The 23177-nt window shown below is 36.6% G+C and overlaps 1 protein-coding gene across 1 annotated transcript in view; it reads left to right on the top strand.

Annotated features, from left to right (window-relative positions):
• The first annotated feature begins 12543 nt into the window (after positions 1–12543).
• The window catches only part of GRAMD2B (GRAM domain containing 2B), a 72121-nt gene continuing 61487 nt past the window's right edge, over positions 12544–23177 (top strand). The window contains exon 1 of the mRNA XM_072416018.1: positions 12544–12749. Within this exon, the coding sequence (XP_072272119.1) occupies positions 12631–12749 (119 nt within the window). The 5' untranslated portion in view covers positions 12544–12630. The remainder of the gene's footprint in view (positions 12750–23177) is intronic.

Here is a 23177-nt window from a genome sequence, read left to right as displayed (position 1 = left end):
ATTATTATTATTAATATTATTACACAGTATTTATATAGTGCCAACTTATTACGTAGCACTTTACAAACTCCATGGTCATGTCACTAGCTGTCACTAGCTCACAATCTAATGTTACACACACACATAAAATTGTATGTACATGGGACTTTTGTTGTTTGGGGGGAGGGCATATTACAAATAACTGTTGCAGATTAAAGTGATATACTTGCATTAAAAAAGGACATTTTTGCTTTTTGTTTGAACATTTTGACCGCTTTTTCATGCAAAATTTATGGACGTACAAGATATTTTTAGGGGTCCAATCAGGGTTTGAACACAGCTTGTCCATGTGCTTTCTGATCATCATCAGGCTGAAAGATCAGTTTCAACTAATAGACTGATGCTGACTGATGCACCCACATTCTCATCAAGCATCAAGAATCATCCATCCACATTGTATTGTTCCAGAAGGCACATTATTTGTCTGTTTACGCAACGGAAAACTGCAGTCTTGTTCTAATGTTCTTTTTGGACACCAAAGGCTTTTTTTAAGAATTCTACCCAAGCCGGGTAAATTGATGCAATGTTTTTCTAAATGTATATTCATGGACTTTGACTCCAGTAATTGCAAGGGTTACCCCAAGAATTTGCCTACCCTTTAGGCACTCAATATTCAGCCCTTTGCCTGCATTAGCTGGGTTGGTTGAGCATGGACAAATTAGCCATTAGAAATCCACTTGTAGGTCATTTCCTTACAACAGAATGATTTATAATCATTGGAAAATAATTTGCCAACACAAATGTAAATAGCAAAGAGAATACCAGACCTATTATTAGCCGACATATTACGCAGAGCTGTAAATTAAATACATGAAAAGCATAATATTTTAGATGATATTGGTACACTCAAAAAAGGAGGCAAAACATCCTAACAATAAATAAAATAGAGTTTATAAAGCTGACATGGAAAATATTTGCCATATTTTTGAAAAATCATGTTTTTTTCTCCATTTTCATAATATTTTGGCCTTTTTTTCACTGATAAAACATCACACTTTACATTTTCTTTAAAACTTTCTAAACACCTAGGAGAATGTTTGAAGCTTAAGTGATAATAAACCACTGTGGTGGTAAAAAGTGTAAGCAACTGCTTCTCAACAACCATTCCACCAAAGCCTGATATGCAGTCTGCTTTGCTCCAGACCTCAACAACTGACAACTTCAACAGGATGTAGTACTGGAAGCTATAGTTCACTACTAATTCTTTCCACTTCTGGACTTGCTAACCTACTTTAAAAATTCCCAATTGCCATATCCACCATTGCTTAAATAACTCACTGCAACATTTACCGCATGCTGCTACTACTAAGAAGTAATACATCATTATTATAGGTTAGGTAGAGGTGGAGTGGTGAATCTCAGCTGACCACATCCAGACTCCCTAAGAAATAAAAAAGAAGAGAAACAAATATTGATCAAATGAAATACATGATACAAATTTGTCCAATGCTTAGAAGGACATTTGCTTTTATGTTAACTTGAAAAAACTCAAATAAATGAGAGCAAGGCCATTTCAATTAGTGCAAACTGGAAAATGTTGCTGTCATGCTAATTTCTTACAATGCAAACTACTTGCTTTTATGCAAATAGTACTTTAACAACATATGTAAATAGGATACATTTTGTGTGCCTTAATGCAACATCACAAGGGTAAAAGCCATCCTAAAATGTAATTTATGCTGTGTAGTTTGGCCAGCCAAGGAAGACGATGAGTGAGAAATCTCATAAAAGGAAACATTCTATAAGAGCCTTTATTCAAAATGTGGAATGTTTTTAGTTTTATGATCTAATATATACTATACATAAAAACAAATAGGACATTTTAAGAATAAAACTATTGTGAACCTCTTCACAATGTAAACGGATGCATTTAGGACAGTGGTCCTCAAACTTTTGGAACTCGTGGACTACTAAACTTACATGCTCCGTATCGCGCATGCACAGGGAGTTATGTGTCACTCAAATGGGAAGAAACTTCCCCCCAGAGACACGTCATGATGCCAGAACCTGCTCACTCAGACCTGCAATGGAAGGGTGGGCGGTTTGTGACCAAAGACATAACCCGCCCACTGCCCTGAGCCTGCGATCCATACAGAGGACCACGGCTCTGGCTAGTGCCCCCGTCCCCCCCCCCCCCTAACCGGGGTCCTTCTCCTGACCCGGCTTGGGGGTGCACTAGCCAGACCTGTCAGATGGTCCGGGGGTTGGGGACCCCTGATTTAGGACCTTCTACTTTTAAATTAGTATAACTTAAAAGCAGTATAACTTAAAATTTGAAATTTAGAGAAATTTGGCAACAAAACACACAACTTTTATAAAAATAAAGGGATTTGCAGGAAAAGTATTATGAGAATTACAACATAATTTTGTTAACATCAAAAACATCATGAGCACAAATAAACCATTTACAACAACAACAATCATTATAAAAATATATATAGAGAGATGATTTTCACATTGTCAAAAGCTTTGGTTTATTCAATTTATTGCTTCCACTCAACGCGTTTCACAGTTACTGCTGCTTTTCCAAGTGTGTGAGCCAAAAGTACATAACATATAAATCATTTATATTAGGTAAACCTGTGAATGTCACTTGCTTCTCAAGAAAAACAGGGCTGGGATATCAATAAAATTCAGATACTTGCAGCCTCAGATTTACTATGAATTATAGGTAATACAGGACACCCCCCGCTTGACAGATGTTAAAAAGTAGGAAATTACCAAGACAAAGCCCAGGAAACTTTTGATTGCAGCAAGGAGAGTGCTACTAGGAACTCTTCTGATGGTCTCTGAAGTCTCCTTTGATATGTCCCACCGCTGCAGCAGTCAAAACTGACAATATGAAAAGTCGTCTCTTTCTATATTTTTTATGATGATTGTTGTTGTAAATGGTTGACTTGTACTCATTATGTTTTTAATGTTAATAGAATTATTTTGTAATTATCATTTTAATACTGTTCCAAAAATCCCTTTATTTTTGAGGAAGTTGTGTGTTTTGTTGCCAATTTTCTCCAAGTTTCAAACATTAGCCTTTTTTCGGATTGGGACTAACTATCTAACTGTTTGAGTCATTTTGGAACATACATTTGTATCCAGTATAACGTAAAAGTGCGTATAAACAAAACTCCAGTTAAAAAAAAATAGTAGTAGTAGTTAGTAGTAGTTACTACAAAATTAACACTAGATGGCAATATTTCGCTTTGCCATAGTAATCCCAAATGCCGAAAAATGGCTTAAAGATTGTTACCCTAATTATGCATGTTAATTTTAGGTTAAATATGTCTATAATATATAATGCTGATTCATACACTTCTCAGAAGAATCCTACTAAGCTTGGAATTTGAATTTATAATGGAATGGCTTCTGTTTTGTGGTAATTTAACCAAAATGTAATTTACAAAAGTGTGCTGATTATGAATAAAATCTTTTTTGCCACTAATTGTATTTCATTACAAATTTAAATTACAAATCTCTGTCCCAGAATAACCTTAAGGGGAGTGCTGGGACGCTATCTCCATGGATCTAAAAATCTGTAATTGTCAGAAAATCAGATAATTTCATGACATTTTTCTAATAATTCATTTACAGCTACCCTGGCACTTCCATTGGATCATGGGGTGATAGTAGCACAAGGTTCACAGAATATCTAAAGGAATACAAAGTTTCTGGTTAGCTATAATACATTTTTTTACACAGACATAAAACATGACATACTGCATGCAATTAAAAAAGATCATGAAAAAAAGCTGTTTAACACCTGGTAAAATTCATTCGTATTACAATAAAAAAAAATAATGACACTTCAAATATAAACTATAATACATTTGCATTTAATTTAAATAAACTGATTAGTATGCATAAATGAGCAGGAGAAACACTAACATGGTGCGAAATATAGATAATTACAGTGTGTAACATGAGAGAACATCAGGAGAATGATGAAATAGAATGTCATGGAGGTAAGGTTTGAGTATATATGTAAAATGTCCTCAAGCCCAGAATTAACAAAGGGTGGGGCACTGGGCAATATTAGAGCCCTCAGATGGGCAGAGATTAGAAATGAAGCATGTAAAGAAAGAAATCGAAAATAAGCTGTGAGAGGATTTCTATTATTTTACCTGCCAAAAGATATGTATTTCTCACCAAGTAGTCTTACTTTTTAATATTGTCACACAGTATTTATATAGCTCCAACAAATACGCCGCGCTGCACAAAGTCCATAGTCATGTCACTAACTGTCCCTCAAAGGGGCTCACAATCTAATGTCCCTTCCTCAGTCATATGTCTAAGTCTAAGTTAATTAGACTGGGGGGCAGTGTAAAAGCAAGGTAAGGTCAGCCAAACCAACAGGCAGGGGAAATATAAAATGCACTTTACTGAATATTTTGCAATATAAACAAACTTAAGGTTACAGGTTCTGAGGTATTGGATGTTACAAACAAGGTGAATGCAATAGGGAAATGAAAAAAACAAAGGGGATAACAGTTTCCAACAATGGACACTAGGTGGCGTCTAAGGTTTGCCTGAAACACTTGGCAAACTGCACTCACTTCAAATAGCAAATGTCACTTAGCTGTATATAGTTTTAGAAGTCTGCAAGCTCCTCATGATGTGTCTCCCACAATTGGATGCACACGGTGGATTGCACAAACCCTTGCACAGTGGGTAATTGGCCACCCCACTGGAACTCTAGGACAGCGACAGCTGACAGAATACACCTGATCACAGTAGCTGAGTCTCTCAGGAACAATTCATGCTATTGCGGCCGACGGCTGCCCGAACGCCGTATAGACTGAAGGGGACCACACAATCTGGCTGCAGCTCACATGCCTCATCAGATTGGGTCCCACTGGTCTCCTCCCCCTTGTACTCCTCAGCATTTATCACTTTTGGGCTTGTCTAACATCCCTGAGAATTCTGAGTTAAGCAATTAAAGTGGCCAGCACCAATACCACAAATAAAAGGGCCACTCCTGTCAGTGGGGTCCACACCTCTACCTCTGACACTCCTGCATCCTGGGGTGCTGGCCACCCCACTAGAGGAGCAATTAACCTAACTGCATAATTTTGAAGTATGGGAGTACCCGGGGGAGAAAAGCCAAGCAGATAACAAACTTATATTAGGTTTTAGCTTCCTAAGCCATATTTCCAGTTACATCCTTCTCATTAAACACTGAATTAGCAATATAACCCCCATTCCAAATGCCATAGATAAATAATCTGATTTCCAAACTGATATAAGTAGGCATTTCTAAATTTGCTCAAATAGCATTAATAAAAATTTAGGACCCCAATTTCACTTTTGGATCACTTGGAAAAGTAAGATATTTAATGTAAGATCTGGTTTACAGTTGGAGGTTTTAAATGTTTAGAGCACAATACAAAATTCTCCAGGAGTTTCATCATATCTGACTTCTTACCAAGACCTAAAAAAAGAAGAAATTCTCTTTCCAGTGCAGCGTTTTCACCACATTAGTCACCTAATAACCCACCTAACATATCCTTTCATTTGTTCTAGTTGGGACAATAGAAACTTACATAGGTGACTTCATGTCATGTAAGTTTTCTGAATACAAGAAACAAAACAACAGCAACCATTATTAAGCTAGTCTTTGCTGGCTGATGGCATTCAGTGCTGTTTGACAGATCCAAAAACCAATGCCTTTTTACATAATTTTACTATCCCAGAATGGTATGGAATATCACAGTCTAGATTACTCTGGCTTGACCTTTTAAACAAGGAGGAACCCATGAAAATCATTTACAAATCTCAGGGAAACCCTGCTATAATTACTGTACCCACAGCGTGCGGTATATTACCATGGTGGTCATTGGGAAAAAGTAATCTTCCATTGCTGGACAGAAGGAAGAATTTTACCCTTACAGATAGCCAAAATGATTATTGATGTGACTGTGAAATTCAATATGCCCATTGCTCAAGGAAGCACCAGAAACCTCTGGAGGGACCCTGATGTTCCACAGAACCCTGGCCGAGAAACACTGGTCTGGAGCTATGCTCTCAAAGGACAGGAATATTTCATAAAGTCAATAGAGTGCAAACACAAGTTTTTTTATGTTATCTATTTATTTATTGTGCACATACTAAAGTCCTACTACTACAGACCTAGAAATTCATACTGGATGAGATATTTTACCAGGTATAGTGATGTAGTTGGTTCTTGCTTTTGTGCAATTGTGTTATGTAAATTAGGTAAAACTGACACTGCCCCCCTTCCCCAAATAAAACACTTTAACTAAATAGAGGACACATTGCCCAGATGACTTGTTAAACAGTAAGTGGAAGAGGAAAGTTAAGCTACGTACACACTTCCAATTATTATCGTCGGAAAACGAACGACGAACGTTCATGCACGATATATATGAACGATCGTATAGCACCGATACTGCACATAGAGGTAACGACACGATCGTTCATAGATATTGTACACACAATAGATACGATCGTTTAAGCGATAGAGGAACTATGTGCACGACAGGAAAGTGAACGGACGTTCGTTCATCACGCATGCTCTGAACATGGACGTTCAACGAACGACCGTACACACGAACGATGTTCAACGATCGTCGTCCAATCCGATCCGCCGGTCCGGTCGTTCGTTTCCAGCGACTTTCCTCGTTCGTCGGCGTCGTTGGTTACTTTTTTACGAACGATTTTTTGCCCAATCGATCGTTCGTCGTTCGATTGGAACGATAAAAATTGGAAGTGTGTACGCACCTTAAGTTACTTCTTTCTTTTGAGAACTTCCCGTCAGCTACTCTTCTGTTTATTGTGATGAGTGTACAATACCTATGTATGCTGGTACATGTAGTTCATCCAGGGTGATAAGCATAGTGATAGCTAGGCCCCTGGAAGTCTCAGGTTATCTTAGATTGCTCTCTGCTAATGAGAATATATGACTAAACCTTCAGATTGATCTAACTTGCTGCTTCTTTAGCTGTTCAGCATGGCCCTGCATTGATAGTTTAGGTCAGCGATTGCCAACCGGAGGTCAGAGCCGCAGACCATGTCCCCCATATGGATCGCAGGCTTGGAGGGTGGGCAGGTGGTGTCTCTGGACACAACCCACTCACTCTCCCTTTGCAGGTCTGGCATCATGACGTCATTCTGGGGGGAAGTATGTTCCCCTTTGAGTGACACAAGGCTTCCCACCCATGCGTGGTCTGGAGTTTATTGGTCAGAAAAGGTTGGCACCCACAGGTTTAGGTCCCAATGAGGCACCTCTTGCTGTCATACTCTGGACAGTCACCCTGTCTATCCATAATACTGGCCTTGCATTGGTGAGGGTTAATGCTGTGCTCAGATTGGCTGCAAAGGAAGGGGCAGTCATGAGATATGCTGCCTCCAGGTTTTTGTACCTATATGTCTCTTTGACAGGTTGTCCATGAATTTATGGATAGCTGAAAACATTGACACAGATCACATGTTGGTTTTATACTTTGTCATTTGGTTGTTATTCAAAATCATTTGTACTTATGTTTAATATACAATATTATTGTTTAGGCAATTATTTAAATTAAAATTTAAATAGGTATTTAAAAGTAAAACTCTATTTGCTAAAAATTAGGATCCTATATACACTTTGGTGTTTCCTAATTTATAATGGCTAGTTCTATTAGTCCTAGTTCTTTAAACAGATCTAATAGTATAGTCCGGTGTTTCTTAACCTGGGTTCCTCCAAAAGTTTCTAGGGGTTCCTTGAGCAATGGGAAGTGTGTAACTCTTGTCAGTTTAAAAGATACCAGTGATCATTTTGGCTATCTGTAGAGTCAACATTCCTCCCATTGACCAGCAATGTAGGGGGCATTCTTCACACTGACCACCATACTAATGTACTATTTTTGTGCATACAGTAATGATAGTAAGGGGGTCACTGAAGACCTGAAAGGTATTTAACGGTTCCTTTGATAAAATGGTCAATAAACACTACTTCAGACTGCAAAGTTTTTAATGTCTTTTGAAATGTAAAAGTGGTCTTCTCTTGAAGTTTGAATCCAGAAAATTTCATAATGGGATGTAAGTGTTCACTGGCTAATGCTTAGAGATCTGAAAATATCATAAGAACCTTAGATTCTAGGAGATAATAGCTGAAGAGCATATCCTCAGAAAAGAAAATCCTTTGTCTTCCATTTCCACAAAGTTTGGCTCCACCATGAGATCCTCCCCAATAGACACATGATGAAGGTTCCTTTCTTTTCACGTTGAAAAAAAGGTACTGAAAAAAAGAGGAAAACTCAGAAGAAAGAAAACTCAGAACTGGAATGTCTGGTGACTACGGATTTAGGCGAGTAAAAGAAGTATTTTCATTTCTAAAGAGTGTTCAAAATTACTATTATATTTCTATTCAAAATTATTATATTCAAAATATTTGTATTTGCCCACTTGTTAAACCCTTCTTTGAGTTTAGGTTCTCAAGCTTTAGAGGTTATCTGAAGTCTGACAGCTACTGTGCATTAAGCCAAGTATAGGAATGTTACCTTGCTGGACCACTGCTACTCTAGGCACAAGTGGATAAACAGAAGCATGTGATGTGGCAGACAGGGAAGGGTAGAAAAATAGGTACAGAGGCTACTGTTGACTTTTACTATTAAGGACTTTAGGTATGTTTTTTTGTTGTTGTTTTTTTTAGTCTGGCCTAATTTGGTTTGTATTGCAAGCTATCTTTCCTATCTGAAAACACTTCTTATTGGATCACCCATCCCTTCAACTCTATCTTGTTCTTTTAAAAATGCCCATGTTTTTGTTGAAGTATCTAAGTACCTCAATACAATTCATCCAGACTTCCCTCCAACAAAACTCAGTCTTCAGTGCTATCATGTACAATAATTTTTATACTATGCTTTATTTATCTTCTGAAATACAGGTTGTCACCAGGGAGATCATCCCAGGGTTCCTGCTCCACATGCTCTAAACAACATGACAATTTTAGTTATAGACCAGGGATTCATATTTCTGTCCAGGTGCATCCTCAGTGCAAGTGAACAAATGATGTGTCCAGGTGAGCAATCCTGCATATGTACTGTATGTATGAAGTGTATAACAAAGATATTGAGATGACTGAGACCTATTGTTGCACCAGAGGGAGATCCAAAAGCTTTTTTTTCTAAATGTTAGTACTGCTCTGATCAGTTACAGATCAAACACTTTCTTGAAAAGCCATGGCTAGGTCTTTCATTATGTTTGTCTGATAACTACTAAAACAGCATTTTTCTTTTTGCACTGTTCCACCTACTGTTAATATTAAAAAGGGAAATTAGGTACAATTTTGCAATAGCATAAAATAGAAAGAAGGGAGCTTACAGTGGCAATATATATATATATATATATATATATATATATATATATATATATATATATATATATATATACATATATATATATTTTTTTTTTTTTCAGAGCATTTAGTCTTCATTCTCGATAAGCTGACATACTCTATGGACAAGCATAGTTTGTCATTCATAAGTACATAGCAAAGTTGGTTTCTGTTAAGATAAGTGTCCTTCAAAGGCTATAGCTACCAGCTTACAGACCACCCCATATACACTTCCAAACCAGCAAGCATCATAATTGCACTTTAGGAAGGTAATCTTAGAAACAGCTTTACCCTGGGCTCATTTTAAGCTGGGCTGCCTCTACTCCACCATTTTGGTGTCTGCTGTGCAGAAGTCGGTGCTATTACAATGCTGCCTATGCCTGTCAAGTGCCAACATTGACTAGAATGTTTGAGGAATCATACATACTTTGTATAGTCTGAGTGAACTCCAACCAAATCTCTTCTGAAGAAGCAGAATATCTTATTTGCCCAACGTTTTGGGACTCTGCATAGAAATACACATGGCTCTATATCCTTTTAAGGACACTTACCATGACAGAAACCAACTTTGTTATGTACATATGAATGACAACCTATGCTTGTGTAAAGACTAACATCTCCAAGACTAAAGATTGAAAAATGTATTTGCCGCTGTAAACCCCATTCTTTCTATTTATGCTATTGAAAATTGTACCTTCTTACTGAATTGGGGGAGAGCCATAAACAGAATACCTGAGGCATATATAAGCTTTAAATGTTTAATGGTTTAAAAGGAAAGTGTAGAAAAGGATGTACAGAAAATTGGTAAATCAGTTTTACACAGTGATAATCTTAAATGTCTAAACTACATTAAACAGTCATAAAATATTGTAAAGTATGAGCCTGATTTATTAATGCTCTGAAAGGCTGGAGAGAATACACTTTCATCAGTGAAGCTGGGGGATCCAGCAAACCTGGAATGGATCTGGTCCAGGATTCAAATATTTGCTATCAAAGAGCAAATTACTTTGAAGAAATCCATTCCAGTTTTGCTGGATCAACCATCTTCACTGATGAAAGTGTATTCATTCTAGCCTTGGAGAGCCTTAATTAATCAGGCCCTATATGTCAGCTTTAAGAGCCCGTTCCCTCCAGTGCAACTGTGAAATCATACATTTACTCATGAAAATATGTTCATTACAGCAATGCACAAAACATGCATTTGTACATCACCATTAACTCCTAATTGCACCCCAAACGCACCTTACTACCACACTGGTGTGTTTAGTAGTAATCATCTAGTAAGTGAATCATATATGCTTAGTCTGAGAACATCTCAGGAAAATAGTTTTACTACCTTAAAAAAATAGGTTGGTTTGCTTGGCTGTTCTGAACCCTACACCAACCCCTAAATCCATATAGGGACTTTTCCCATTTTCATGGTTATTGTCATTAGTGATCTATGATCATATTAATGCAAATGGATGCCTAACTAGTAATACGTTTTTTAATAAGTTTTCACTTTTCAATTTTTTTCCTTCGATCAAGTTGGCACTTTCATTAGTGTAAATTATTATTATTTTTAGTATAATATTAATAATGATTTTTACTATTATCATTTTTATAAAAGTATTTTTATAAATGTATTTGAAACCGAAGAAGAAGCAAAGAAGTCCTGATGAAGCAATGAGTGTGAAATGCGTAGATTTTATGGACCTTTATGCACAATAGAAAGGTTACAGTGTCATAGGCCTTTAATTTTTTATGAACTATTTTTTAAGGTAGTAGGGTTACCTTTGGAACTAAACTTTACAGCTTCCAAAACTTAGTGTGTACCTGTGTACCTGTCTAATTGTACTTCCTGTGACTACAAGCATTTCCCCCTTTTGACGAAGAAATTTGAAGGGAAATTTAGTCTGATATCTATGGTACTTCCAGTTTTGAGTATTACATTGTTATATATATTTTACCTTCCCACTGACTGAATTCTGAATGAATGCAAAGATTTTTGACCCAGAAAACAGATCTTCTGTCCACCACTTTGCTACGTTACACAGTTTGTATTAATGTATCAACCTGATTGCTATTGGAATTTGCTTTGTTCAATGCTGGGTTTAGTTGGGCTTTAAAAGTTTCCCCATTTCAGATGTGGGTGGGATCAGAAAGAAAGTAATAGTAACAAAGATGTCATTACTAACCATAAGGATCTGGTAGCGGCATCTCATTTAACTGTCAAGCAGGGGTGTGCTTGTGGAAGGATCTCCTGGCATTTCATTTAGCCAATTACATAAGTCAGCTTGGATGATTGGCTGAAATGACAGTAAAAATGAGCCAGCTTACGAGGTTGTCTGAAGAAAATGGCAGGAGAGGGGACGAAGATCCTTTATATCTGCACCCCACCCAAGACTAATTTATTTTTTTCCATGGACTGCCCCCCTTTTCTTAGTGGTAAGGGTTTCTTACATGAAACCAGTCCATGGTGCAAAACAGGGTTAGGGAACTGCTATTTTAGTTTACTTTTACATTCACCAAACATGCCTGTGCTCTTGCTGCATGGGGAGTCCACCGTGTTAGTGGATATTCTAAAAAGCCCAATTGCCATTTTCCAGTTCTTCACCATGAATTATAGGAATATCATGCTTGATACCCACTCAAGAGGAATGTTCAGCCTTTAAACCCTACTATACTATACTGTATACTGTACCATAACTATTATATTTAAATTATATAATGATTACCTGAAAATTAATTTAAATTAATTATAGTACTAGTGGGAAAGCTTTGTTACATAAAAAGTCAAAATATAAGTTATGTTTAAATGTCTTCCATGCACAATCTGTCTACAAAAATGAAAATATTGCCCAAATATAAAAGCCGGCACAACATTTCAATCAATAACCATATAGCCTGGATTAGTCTGTCAGTGTGACAGTGTATAAATAGCACAATTGATTCAATAACTAATGCTTATTTCTATGAAAATACATGACATGTAACAGCACAATACTGCTATTATACTAGCACAAAATGTGCTTTGGCAGCTTGTCTGGGTTTTAAAAATGGTGACCTCAAACAAAATCTGTATCATTTGTAAATCTTAAAAGTTACTCATTAACATGTACAGAAACTGGACTGACTTGTATTTAAGCCAGTAGCATATACTATTTCCGGGGCTGTAAAGTTACTGTTTCACGACATTCCTCGCTGCAGCATACTCTCGGATTTCAACCTTGTCAAGTACCATAGCTGGTGGTTATATACATACAAAATATTAAAAAAAGATGAGCAAGTTGCCACTGGAAGATTCTGTTTTCTTGGATGACAATCCAGCAAACCTTCCGAGCTCAACCGACTGCTCTCCTCTAAGTCCTACAGACAGCATTGGTTCAGTCTTTTTAAAGTGAGTAATGTTTTATTGATTATGAGCATTGTGCACCTGTAACTTAGCAGAGCTCAAAAGAAACGATATTAATTATACCTGTAATACTTACCAATCAATCAAACTGCAAGAAATAGCACGTGAAGCTGTTGATTTATTATGTGAATCAAAATAGTACTTTTATTCAGGATAAAATTGATGTTTTGGACTGGTTATTTTCAACTTGAACGCAATGTCTTTTGTACCTTCTGGTTATCTTTTATTCATCGGTATTCTAAAAATAGCTATGATGATTTCTGTATAGACAATGGTGCTGTAACAAGCAGAAACAAGCATCAACATATTAGACAGATATAAAATAACTATGAATCAGTGTGAACACAACGTAAATATTGTGGTTATGTATTAAAACATGAATAACATGTGTATACCACAAAGCTTACAATTTCATTCAGTACGATTATACACTGGAAGGTTTTCAAAAATGTTTTGACCTAAGATTAACCCAATTTACACGTTTTTCCCATTGGATCTAATTTAATCTGATGTGAAATATGTCTAAATATTAGTAAGTCTTAAATTGTTTGGAAAAATTTATAAATGAACCCCTTTATTTGCTATGCTATCCCTATATAAGTATTGTAAAGCTTCCAACCCAAGATAATTTCCTTTAACAAGTGTAACAAAATGTTTCACATGTATACAAATTCCACTACATGCAGATTCCACTATATCTCCTAGCATTACCTTAGCTTTGATTATGAAGTTCCGAAAATTGTAATTTTATAGCGCACTTTGAATAATAAATCTTATTTGGTTTATGTAATGCAATTGCCACAGTTATTGTTATAGATTGTATACATACAAAAACTATTTTGTGTGCATGCTTGGACTTATGGGTCTGCCTCTCAACAGTACAGAGAGTTGGGTGTGTGTGGGTTTTGCAGAAGAATAAAACAAAATATGCATATATCAGTTTTACTAGGCAAAAGTGAACATCATCAGTTCAAACAATATAAAAATGCTTTTACACTTTTCACTATGGCATAGGTGGGTTTGCCCTGTTTAAAAGTGAATACATTAGATATATTTATATATATATATATATATATATATATATACTTCTTCTGCCCCTGAAGTCTACATCAGATACCTGTTAATTACTTTGGCACCTAGTTTTTCAGAAATAAAACTTTTCCCCTTAAAATGTTGTATTGAGATGAAAAAGAAGTTACTTTGTGAGAATGACAAGAGATGGCCAAGAGCCCATTCTATTTTTACACACTGTGTTTTGGCTGTCAAGCAACTGACTACATAGATAACTGTCAACCTGTGTTTCTTCCTATATCAAGCTATGTCGTTTCATGGGCCCTAGCTTTAAAAAAAAAAAACTGCTATTATAAACAGGGACAGAATTCCTGGCCTACAATTGACTGTATAAAAATGGTTTGAAAATCAAAAATGTAATTACAGTGTTCTAGATTATATTAAGCCTATATATGTTGGCTATCTACTTTCAGTTTATAGTGGCAACAATCTTTGCTACTCCCTTAAAATGATAATTTTTTAGTTTATTTTATAAAACCTATGAATTCTACGAGGAAGTGAAAGTATTTCTGCTCTTGTGCTGTAGATAGCAGTTCTGTCTTACATCCCTGTTTTTACTATTATGTCCTGTAGTGACGTAGTAGTCAAAGAAGGGAATTACCTTGCACATTCAGGCATCCAGGTATCTGGCACTAAATTAAAGACACCGGTATCTGGCACTGACACAGGTATCTGAACTAATGTTCCAATGTTCCATCAGGCAGGACTTTACTGCAGAAAGAGAAAGGTGATGTTCCATCTGCAATAAGTATTTTCACATTCCTGATCACTCCATGAAGCTACCAAAATCATTGGCAAAACTTTTAACAGTGTAACAACCTAGGTAATGAAGAGGGGGGGGGGGGGGGGGGGGGGGGGGGCAAGGGTTAGATTCTCAGGTTTATCTTACTATATGAGTTTTATTCAGATAGATTCACCTAACCTCCTGTGTAGATCCAGTATAGGAAGTGTGGAGAAATCTCCCCAGCAAGAATACAGACAGTAATAAAATGCTAGTAAAGGTCCTATTTATTTCATGCTACACCTACAACTACAAATAGGTTTTAGCTAGAGTTCCACTTTAAATCTCTCATCACTTTAAAATCTGATATCACTTTAAAGCAGAAAAATGTAAATCCCAGCCTGGGCGGCAAATATGCCATATGACTTAGCCCTGAACACAGATAGCCTAACTGAATAGAATGCTGATGACCTTTAGACTTATTTATTTATGGTTGGAAAATAGCTGCACAAAAGTCAATAGTTGTTCTTGTAGCCAAACTTTTGACTGCAATCATGCTGTCATCATACCTGAAAATCTGCTGCCCAATTCTCCTTTTTTTGTAGTTTTTTGTAGTTTGTTCTGGTACCTAAAATATCTTGTATTTTATTTGTTCCCGGCTAATCTGGCAATACTCCAAAAACATAACAATAGTAACGAAGGTGCTAAAACAAGCAAAGATCCTTTTTATTAATAATGAAAAATCACTAATATGTACATAAACAAATCTAAATTACTATTACGGAATAATTACAAATAAAAAGCAATTATATTACATTACAGGTCCGTTCTGTATTTAAGCTGGTCTCATCTATGAGAGGACCTCACAACAAACCCACTCACACCAACCTCCTACCTCTGGTGTCCTCCTAACCCTTTTAGGGTTCAATCCACAGCTTTCATTGGTTTATGCCGCGCTTGCTGATATCCTCCAATAGAAATTGCAGTCAAACTGTAGTAAAGTTTCTTATTGCAGATCACCATTAGGTTTCAGTCCCCTTTATTTTCCTGTGTTGAATAGCCAGCAGATGTCATAATCTACATCAGTGTTTCTCAAACAGGGTTTCTCCAGAGGTTGCTAGGGGTTCATTGAGCAATGAGCAATTTTTACCTCCCAGGTTAGTTTAGCTGAAATCAATGATCTTTTTGGCTATCTGTAACAGTGACATTCTTCCCACTGGCCAACAATGTAGGAGACATTCTTTCCAGTGACCAGCAAGCTAATGTACTCTGTGTATATAGTAAATATAGTAGGGGTTTCCTAAAGTTTTTTCAAGGGTTCCCTTATGCTAAAAGAGTCAAGAAAGACGGAAAACATTTCTATTTTGACCCCTTCCATAAACATCTTGTTGGGTAATCTTTCTCCATTGTTCTTGTTTGGTGGAACCAAATATTTTATTCAAAATAATTGCGCTCAGGCAGGCCCTTTATTGCAGAAGGGACAGACAAGGTTTCTTCTTGCAGTGAAATAACCTTACCTGTCTGATCGCAATTTTTTAAACACACTCACCTGTGCAGGTATGTTTTATTGCAGAAGGGACATCACCTTCACCTGTCTTCAAACAGGGACTAAGGTTTTTGACCCATCTTTGAAAACATGGTATAAAATTTTAAATACCGACCCTGGCATTTTGATAATAATTAAATTTTGTCACCATGTGACTCAACCTAGTAATATATGCCTAGATTTATTGGGTATTATTGAATTATGTAACAGTAGGGTGGTTCCACAGACTTTTACTCTTCCTATCCTGTTCCTAAATAATCACATTTCGTGGTGATTGAATTGAGCAGACTACCCTATATACTGAAGTATAAACTGACTTTTTCAGCACCCAAAATGTGCTGAAAAAGTCACCCTCGGCTTATACCCCAGTCAGGTATCAGCCCGATCGAGATGAGGGTGCCGCCGACGAGACTGGTGTCCCTCTGCCTGCAGGGGAAATGTTTAGCATTTTTATTGTTGGTAGATCATTTTGGATACCAGAATTGCCAGTGTACAGTGAGCCCTGCTGGTAATATTGAAATAAATATTTAAAAACATATACCGCACTAAAGCCTCAATTAATGTAATTTTATTTGTATTAATTTGTAATATTGAAACTTGCCAGTAGCTGCAGCATTTTCCATCCTCAGCTTATACTCAAGTCAATCAGTTTTTCCTGTTTTCCAAGGTGAAAATAGGTACCTCGGCTTATACTCAAATCGACTTATACTCGAGTATGTACTGTAAGTTGATTGTTTGGCAAAAAAAGTCAATGCTTAGGTATGCTATGAAACATCTATTAACATTAGCTATTGACATTAAACAAGTCCAGTTAAATGTGACTAACTATTACTAGCTTTTCTATGGCCTAGATAAATGAGATATTTTACAGACATAATCCCACTAACACCAATGTAAAGGATATTTTGCCTCCCTTGGACACCAATACAAGTGATAGTTTGCCTCCAACTGACAGCAATGTAAGAGCTGTTTGTCTTTCACTGGTACATATGTAATGGATGATTACTTTCCATTAATTCCAAAGAAAATGACAGTGAGACTTTCCACTGACAAAACTTTAGGGAACTCACTGACACCTGTGCAGGTAGTGGTTTATTAAAATTATGTGTTTTTTTCCTATTTCTGGCACTGATGGGACATTCTTTCTACTGCTAATGCCTACTGGTGATTTCTCCTACTGACCCACCAAAGCTGGAGTAATTTTTTTACTCCTGCTAATCAGCAATGTAAGTCATACTATGTCACATACCACCAGTTGCTGCACACTACACACTATGTTGTAAGATACATTTTGCTGATCACTGCACTTAATATGCTATGTTCTATGAGACATTTGTTGGACCACTGGTGTTTGTGTATTGTGTTATACATTACACATTCCCTGCATCCTATATTCTGTGCATTATTTTCCATACTCTTGTCCAGTGTACTCTATTCACTGTGTTGTATGTTTAATAGTCCTGAGTGCCACACCTTTAACTGTGCTGTACATTACATACAGCAATTTTTTTTTTGCTTGCTATTTAGCAGTCCCCAGTCATTTAGGTAAAGTTCTTTTTAATGTAGGGTTAGGTTAAGTGTTTGTGTAATTACTTTATTCCCAGTGCAAGAAAGCATATCTAATGAAATAGTTTCTTTTTTTAAAAGTTAACCTTTACTCTTAAGTTTATGTGTGTAAGATTGGGAGCAAAGAACAGTGTAATATGTGTACAGTGTTTACAGGAAGTAGATTCAGTCTCTATTTAATTATGTCACTATATGCCATGCTCATTATTTAATGCAATGTCAACCTGAAGTTTTATTGCAGTGCAAGCAATGTTAGAGATTTTCCCTGTTCAGTGTACTCCTAGGCGTGCTCCCTCTCCTGGAAAAATCATGCCACTGGGTACTTTAAGATACAGTTGCATTTTTTTTTTGGTGCGTGTAGGGTGCATAAAACATAGCTTTGTAAGGCTGGGTTTACATCTATGAATTCAAGTAATGGGCGCCACCACAACACAAAATAATGCACTTTAGGCACATTGATGAAATATGGTGTCACACATTTTGAATGGCACCCTAGTGTACCTATTGACCTTAAGAAAAGGAGCCTGCATGTATAGTAAGTGCAATTGCATGTGTCCTGCCAGTGTCACCGTATTAGAAATAAGGTTTAGGTTCATAAAAAATGAAGTTGAAGTAAAAAGACCTAATTTTGAAGCACAAGGGTGGGATAACTGACCTCCTAAAGCTCACCAGGTTTTATCACTGCTTAATTGGCAGTGTTGTACATTTCCAGCATGCATTAGTTTAAATTTTAAACCCCTTGAAAACTTGGACTGGTTAAAGGCCTGTCTGGAACTTATGATGAAGACAGGTGTTTATGACATGGATAAAAATGTATATTGTGTCCTTACAGAATCACTGTGACAGGCACAAAGTTATGGATATGTGTGTTATAATAAATAAAATAAAGTTTTTTTATAATATGCAGTTTTAAATCAATAAGAGTGTGGTCTTACCGCTTCCAATATATTTTTTGGCAGAGACCAGTCAGATTTTTGGGGAGTGCAATCAGGTGCAGTGCGTTGTGTGTGCACTACAATAAAAAAGAGTATAAGCATTGCATGTCCCATGGGAATAAAAATTATTCTAATTTTGCAACCTTACCGCCACTAATATGGCCTATGCATGTGGTTGGTGATACAATAAAAACATTTTCCACCATGGTTTAGGACTAGATACCCTACCCAATTACAGAATTAAAAAAAATAAAAAAGATGTCAACATTCGTTATCCTCCTTAGTAATGCAAACGTACCAAGAATATTATTATTCTGCATTTATATAGCGTCAACATATAACAGGGTGCTTGCCATAGTCATGTCGCTAACTGTCCCTTAAAGGGGGCTCACAATCTAATGTTACTACCATAGTCATATGTAATTATTACAATTTAAAGGCCAATTTTGAAGGCAAGCCAATTAACCTAACTGCATGATTTTGGCATGTGCCAGAAAACCGAAGAGCCCGCAGGAAACCAACACAGGGAGAACATACAAACTCCTTGCAGATAATGCACTGGCCAAGATTCAAATCTAGGACCTAGCGCTACAAAGGCCAGAGTGCTACCACTAAGCCACCATGCTGCTCAAGATGTTGTACATTGTATAGATTCTAATATAAGTTAAATATTTCTATGTATCACCTAAATTGGTTGGTTTAGCTTTCATCCAGTGGGATGATTACATACATTACCTAAATGTATTGATAAAAGGAATTCACCCCACCTCCTAGATTGTAAGCTCTTTTGTCCTCTCCTCCTCCTGTGTCCCTGTCTGTATCTGTCTGTCTTTTGCAACCCCTATTTAATGTACAGCGCTGCGTAATATGTTGGTGCTATATAAATACTTATTAATAATAAAAAAAGAAAGGTTTGATTTCCCAAACACGACTCTTATACATACTTTTATGAAAAGATGTAGATAGGCAGGGTCTGCTTTATGTTTTTATGAGGGTGACATTTTAATATATTTGCACTAAATATTATGATGTTTTATGGTCTTGAATTCAATTGTCATTGAACTACAGTATAACGTGTGTATACAAATATTGGGATTTCTGGCCCTGGCACTCATAGTAGAATAGAAGTGTACTCATAGTAGAATAGTATAGTCATAGTAGAATCATATGGGCTCTTTCAAAAGATAATGTTCAAGCAGAGCCAGATAATCATTGTGCTTCTGCATGTTCACAGACACCACTTTGTGACAGATCCCAAGTTGGCTGTTATCTGCTGTTTCATAAGTATGTTTTAGTAGGTTAGAAAACAGCATGGAGGATTGGAGGGGGTCCTCTTTAATAGGAACTAGCAATGTGTATTTAATAAAAAACATTATTCCTGTTCACATGTAATAAATCTGAATGCTATCTCAAAGTTCAAAGTCCATTTTCCACCTGTACTGATCTTATGCCTATCATAAGAAACTTAGGCCAACAAGGATACTGGCAACTAATATGTAAGTGGGGAGGGACCGAATTTCAATACGTACAGATTATATTCCTGTGTACATTGAGGGTTACATAGAAGACACTAGAGTTCTGAGAATCCCAACCCTAATATCAAATGGATGGACTTCTAGCCTGGAACATGAGTCTTGGTTTGTCTGCTTTATTCACATTATCATGCACCATCAGTAATGTATATCCTAAGGTAAAACATCAGTAATTGAATCTAAAGGTATAGGCACATGGCCTACATGAGCTAAAGGGCTATTGGGGCTGATATATGACTGTTTACAATTGCAAAATATTCAACTGGGCAATTTAAATTTAGCATATTATGCAGCAAAATACATTAAAATTATAATTATACTTTTGTAAAGTTAGGCTTTAAATTCTCCTCCTCAGGCAAAGTCCAATATTAATATCACCTGGCCACATTCCTGTGAGATATAGGCTGGGGAGCCCATGGGAAGCCACTGTCTACTGACCACTGAAGGGTTTCCCATTTAGTCTTTAAAGACAGAAGGGGAGAGGTCTTTCCTCTTCTTTAAAAAACATATTTTTTTACTTTATATATAAGGGTTATCTACCATTTTACATAAAGAAAATAATGTGGTGTTCGGCCCCCCTTAGACTTATGTTAGCATTTATATGTACTTTATGTTCCTAAGTTGCTGCTAGGCCATTATTGTTAAATAATATTGACCACAGACAAGATGTCAATAACCTGAGCCAGCTGTTTTTAGCGATCTCATGATAATTGCAGAAGCTTGACGAGAAAGGCTGTATCAAACAGGTTTGAAAACTTTGCCCTCTGTTCACTAAATGTGCCTTCTTGGAGAACCTTTGCCTGGTAGTATGGTAGATAGACATATCTCTGGGAGTCATACTTGCACACGCTTGCACATGTTTCACCCTGTATAAAGGCCTTGTTCACAGTGATTTTTGCAATTTCTAATACAGTATTTATTTCTTAAGTGAAATAGCATTCAACTGATCATACCAGAACAACTGTTGGGTTTGTGTTTGGATATGGATAGACTTGTTTTGGAAATATTGATCACAAGTAAACAAATCATGCTGTGTGTACAAATGATCAACCAAATCTCTATAACCCCTAATGAAAGTGAAGTTTTAAATACTGCTAGAAATATAAGGATTACACTGGTCAACAAACATAGGTTATGTTTGATGCACAGATTCCAAATATGGTATTGATTTTGCTAGATTGGTTCTAGTTTTTTAAATAATGACCTCAATGTTAACCTCATAGAAAGCTAATGAAACATGAAAATTAAGCAAAATTAAACTAGATATGCCTACATATACAAAATTAAAATTTTGAAATAATTAATGTCAATATATTCCAAGAAGTCATTGAAACACTCCATTTGTATGATTTCCTTTTATGCTGATGATCAGGACAATCACGTTGAAGGCTCCAGCAGTAGTCTGCCATCATATTTCTATCCCATCTGCCTTGATTCCTTTTTTACATCACCTTTCTTCCAGGTTTTCTGGAAATTTTTGCAAATAGCTATAAAGATAGTGTACCTTTATGCTTATAGTAGCACCCAAATTTTTGAAGTTTAAGAGCAAATATTGTACCAGTTCTTCCTAATTTTGTGCTTTATGGTTACCCAAGACGTTCTTGACAACCATGACATAGCTGTGCCACGCAGAAGCTTTAGTATCAGTCATGTAACTTGTGAAATTTTAATCATTTATCCGTTTCCGAATCTGGGGTCCATCAAAGATTCCTGCTTTTAATTTTTCAGTACTCAATCCAGGGAAGATTCTACAAATGTATTTGAAGCAATCACCGTCCTTGTTCAGAGCTCTAATTGATTGCTTCAATAATCCCAACTTATGTGTAGTGGAGGACAATGATTTTTTTGTCAACCATTGGCTCAATAATGATGTTTGCTGCACCTTTTTTTCCTTGGAGGCTATGTCACTTTTATCCAGTGATCCTGCTTTGCTCTACTATACCACAAGCAGATGAAACATGGGTACTTTGTGTATCCACTTTGCTGTCCAAGTAGGAAGTTCCCCATTTTTGAATCAACACATATTGACCATTGGTGTTCATGATAGCAAAGTTTTTGTAAGACTATTTTGATATTTTCATATTCTTCTTTAAGTTTTTTGAGTTACCAATTATAATTGATGCATAGCAGTTGCCATTATCCAGTAAAACAGATTTCAAACTTCGAGCGGAACTGTCTATGAAAAGCCGCCAGTCTTCTGCTATTCGGTATTCTTGTACTCCCATATGGGCTAGTAGTCCAGGGATGATACAACAATACACAAAGTCTCCATCTTTACTGAAATATGGTAGGAGTGTCACCTCTCTTGTCCTATAAACTGTTATTATAACTTCCGGTCTCAGACAGTTCTTTTCTTTTAGCCTGGATGCTAAAAGTTCTCATGCTTGTTTTGACAGACTTAGGTCACACATTACAAAAAAAAAATATTCTGAACCAGTATTTTATTTTGCAGTTCTCTACCCTCCTACATGGAGCATGTCCTATCGTTACGTCCCCCTCCTGTGTAGGTTTTGTCTACTGTGTCCCCCTGCACCGAGCAACCCCATGAATGTCTCCTCTCCCCTCGACTTTTGGGGTGAAAAAAGCACATCTTATGGAGCAAAAAATTCGGTAAATCATTGAGCTCTTCTTCTTGGGAGAACTGCTGGTTTGATGAAACACTTCCTTCATATTCACTTCCACTGCTAACTCCTGGATTACGCTCCATACCCTTTATATCCTCCATGTTGGATACAGGAATATCAAGGAGTGTAGTGAATACTGGTATGAGAACATCAGCACCATGCGGCACAGGTCGTCTTGCTAATTCCAAATCAGGGTACTCTTATTTGTTTTTCCTGTAACGACTGAAACCTTTTACATTCATAGCACAAAAATAACAATCAATATGATGATTTTTAGGCTCTCGCCATACCATAGGTACACCAAATTTCAAACTTTTTAGTTTTCCATATTTCAACTGACGTAGACACTCCACACATACCATATGAGGAGCCCAATACTTATCTTGGTCTCCCAGTTTAATATCAAAATATGCAAGAT

The sequence above is a fragment of the Pyxicephalus adspersus genome, chromosome 6 (assembly GCF_032062135.1).
Source record: "Pyxicephalus adspersus chromosome 6, UCB_Pads_2.0, whole genome shotgun sequence".
NCBI lineage: Eukaryota > Metazoa > Chordata > Amphibia > Anura > Pyxicephalidae > Pyxicephalus > Pyxicephalus adspersus.
Note: the sequence above shows the minus strand (reverse complement) of the source record. Positions and strands in the feature narration are given on the sequence as shown.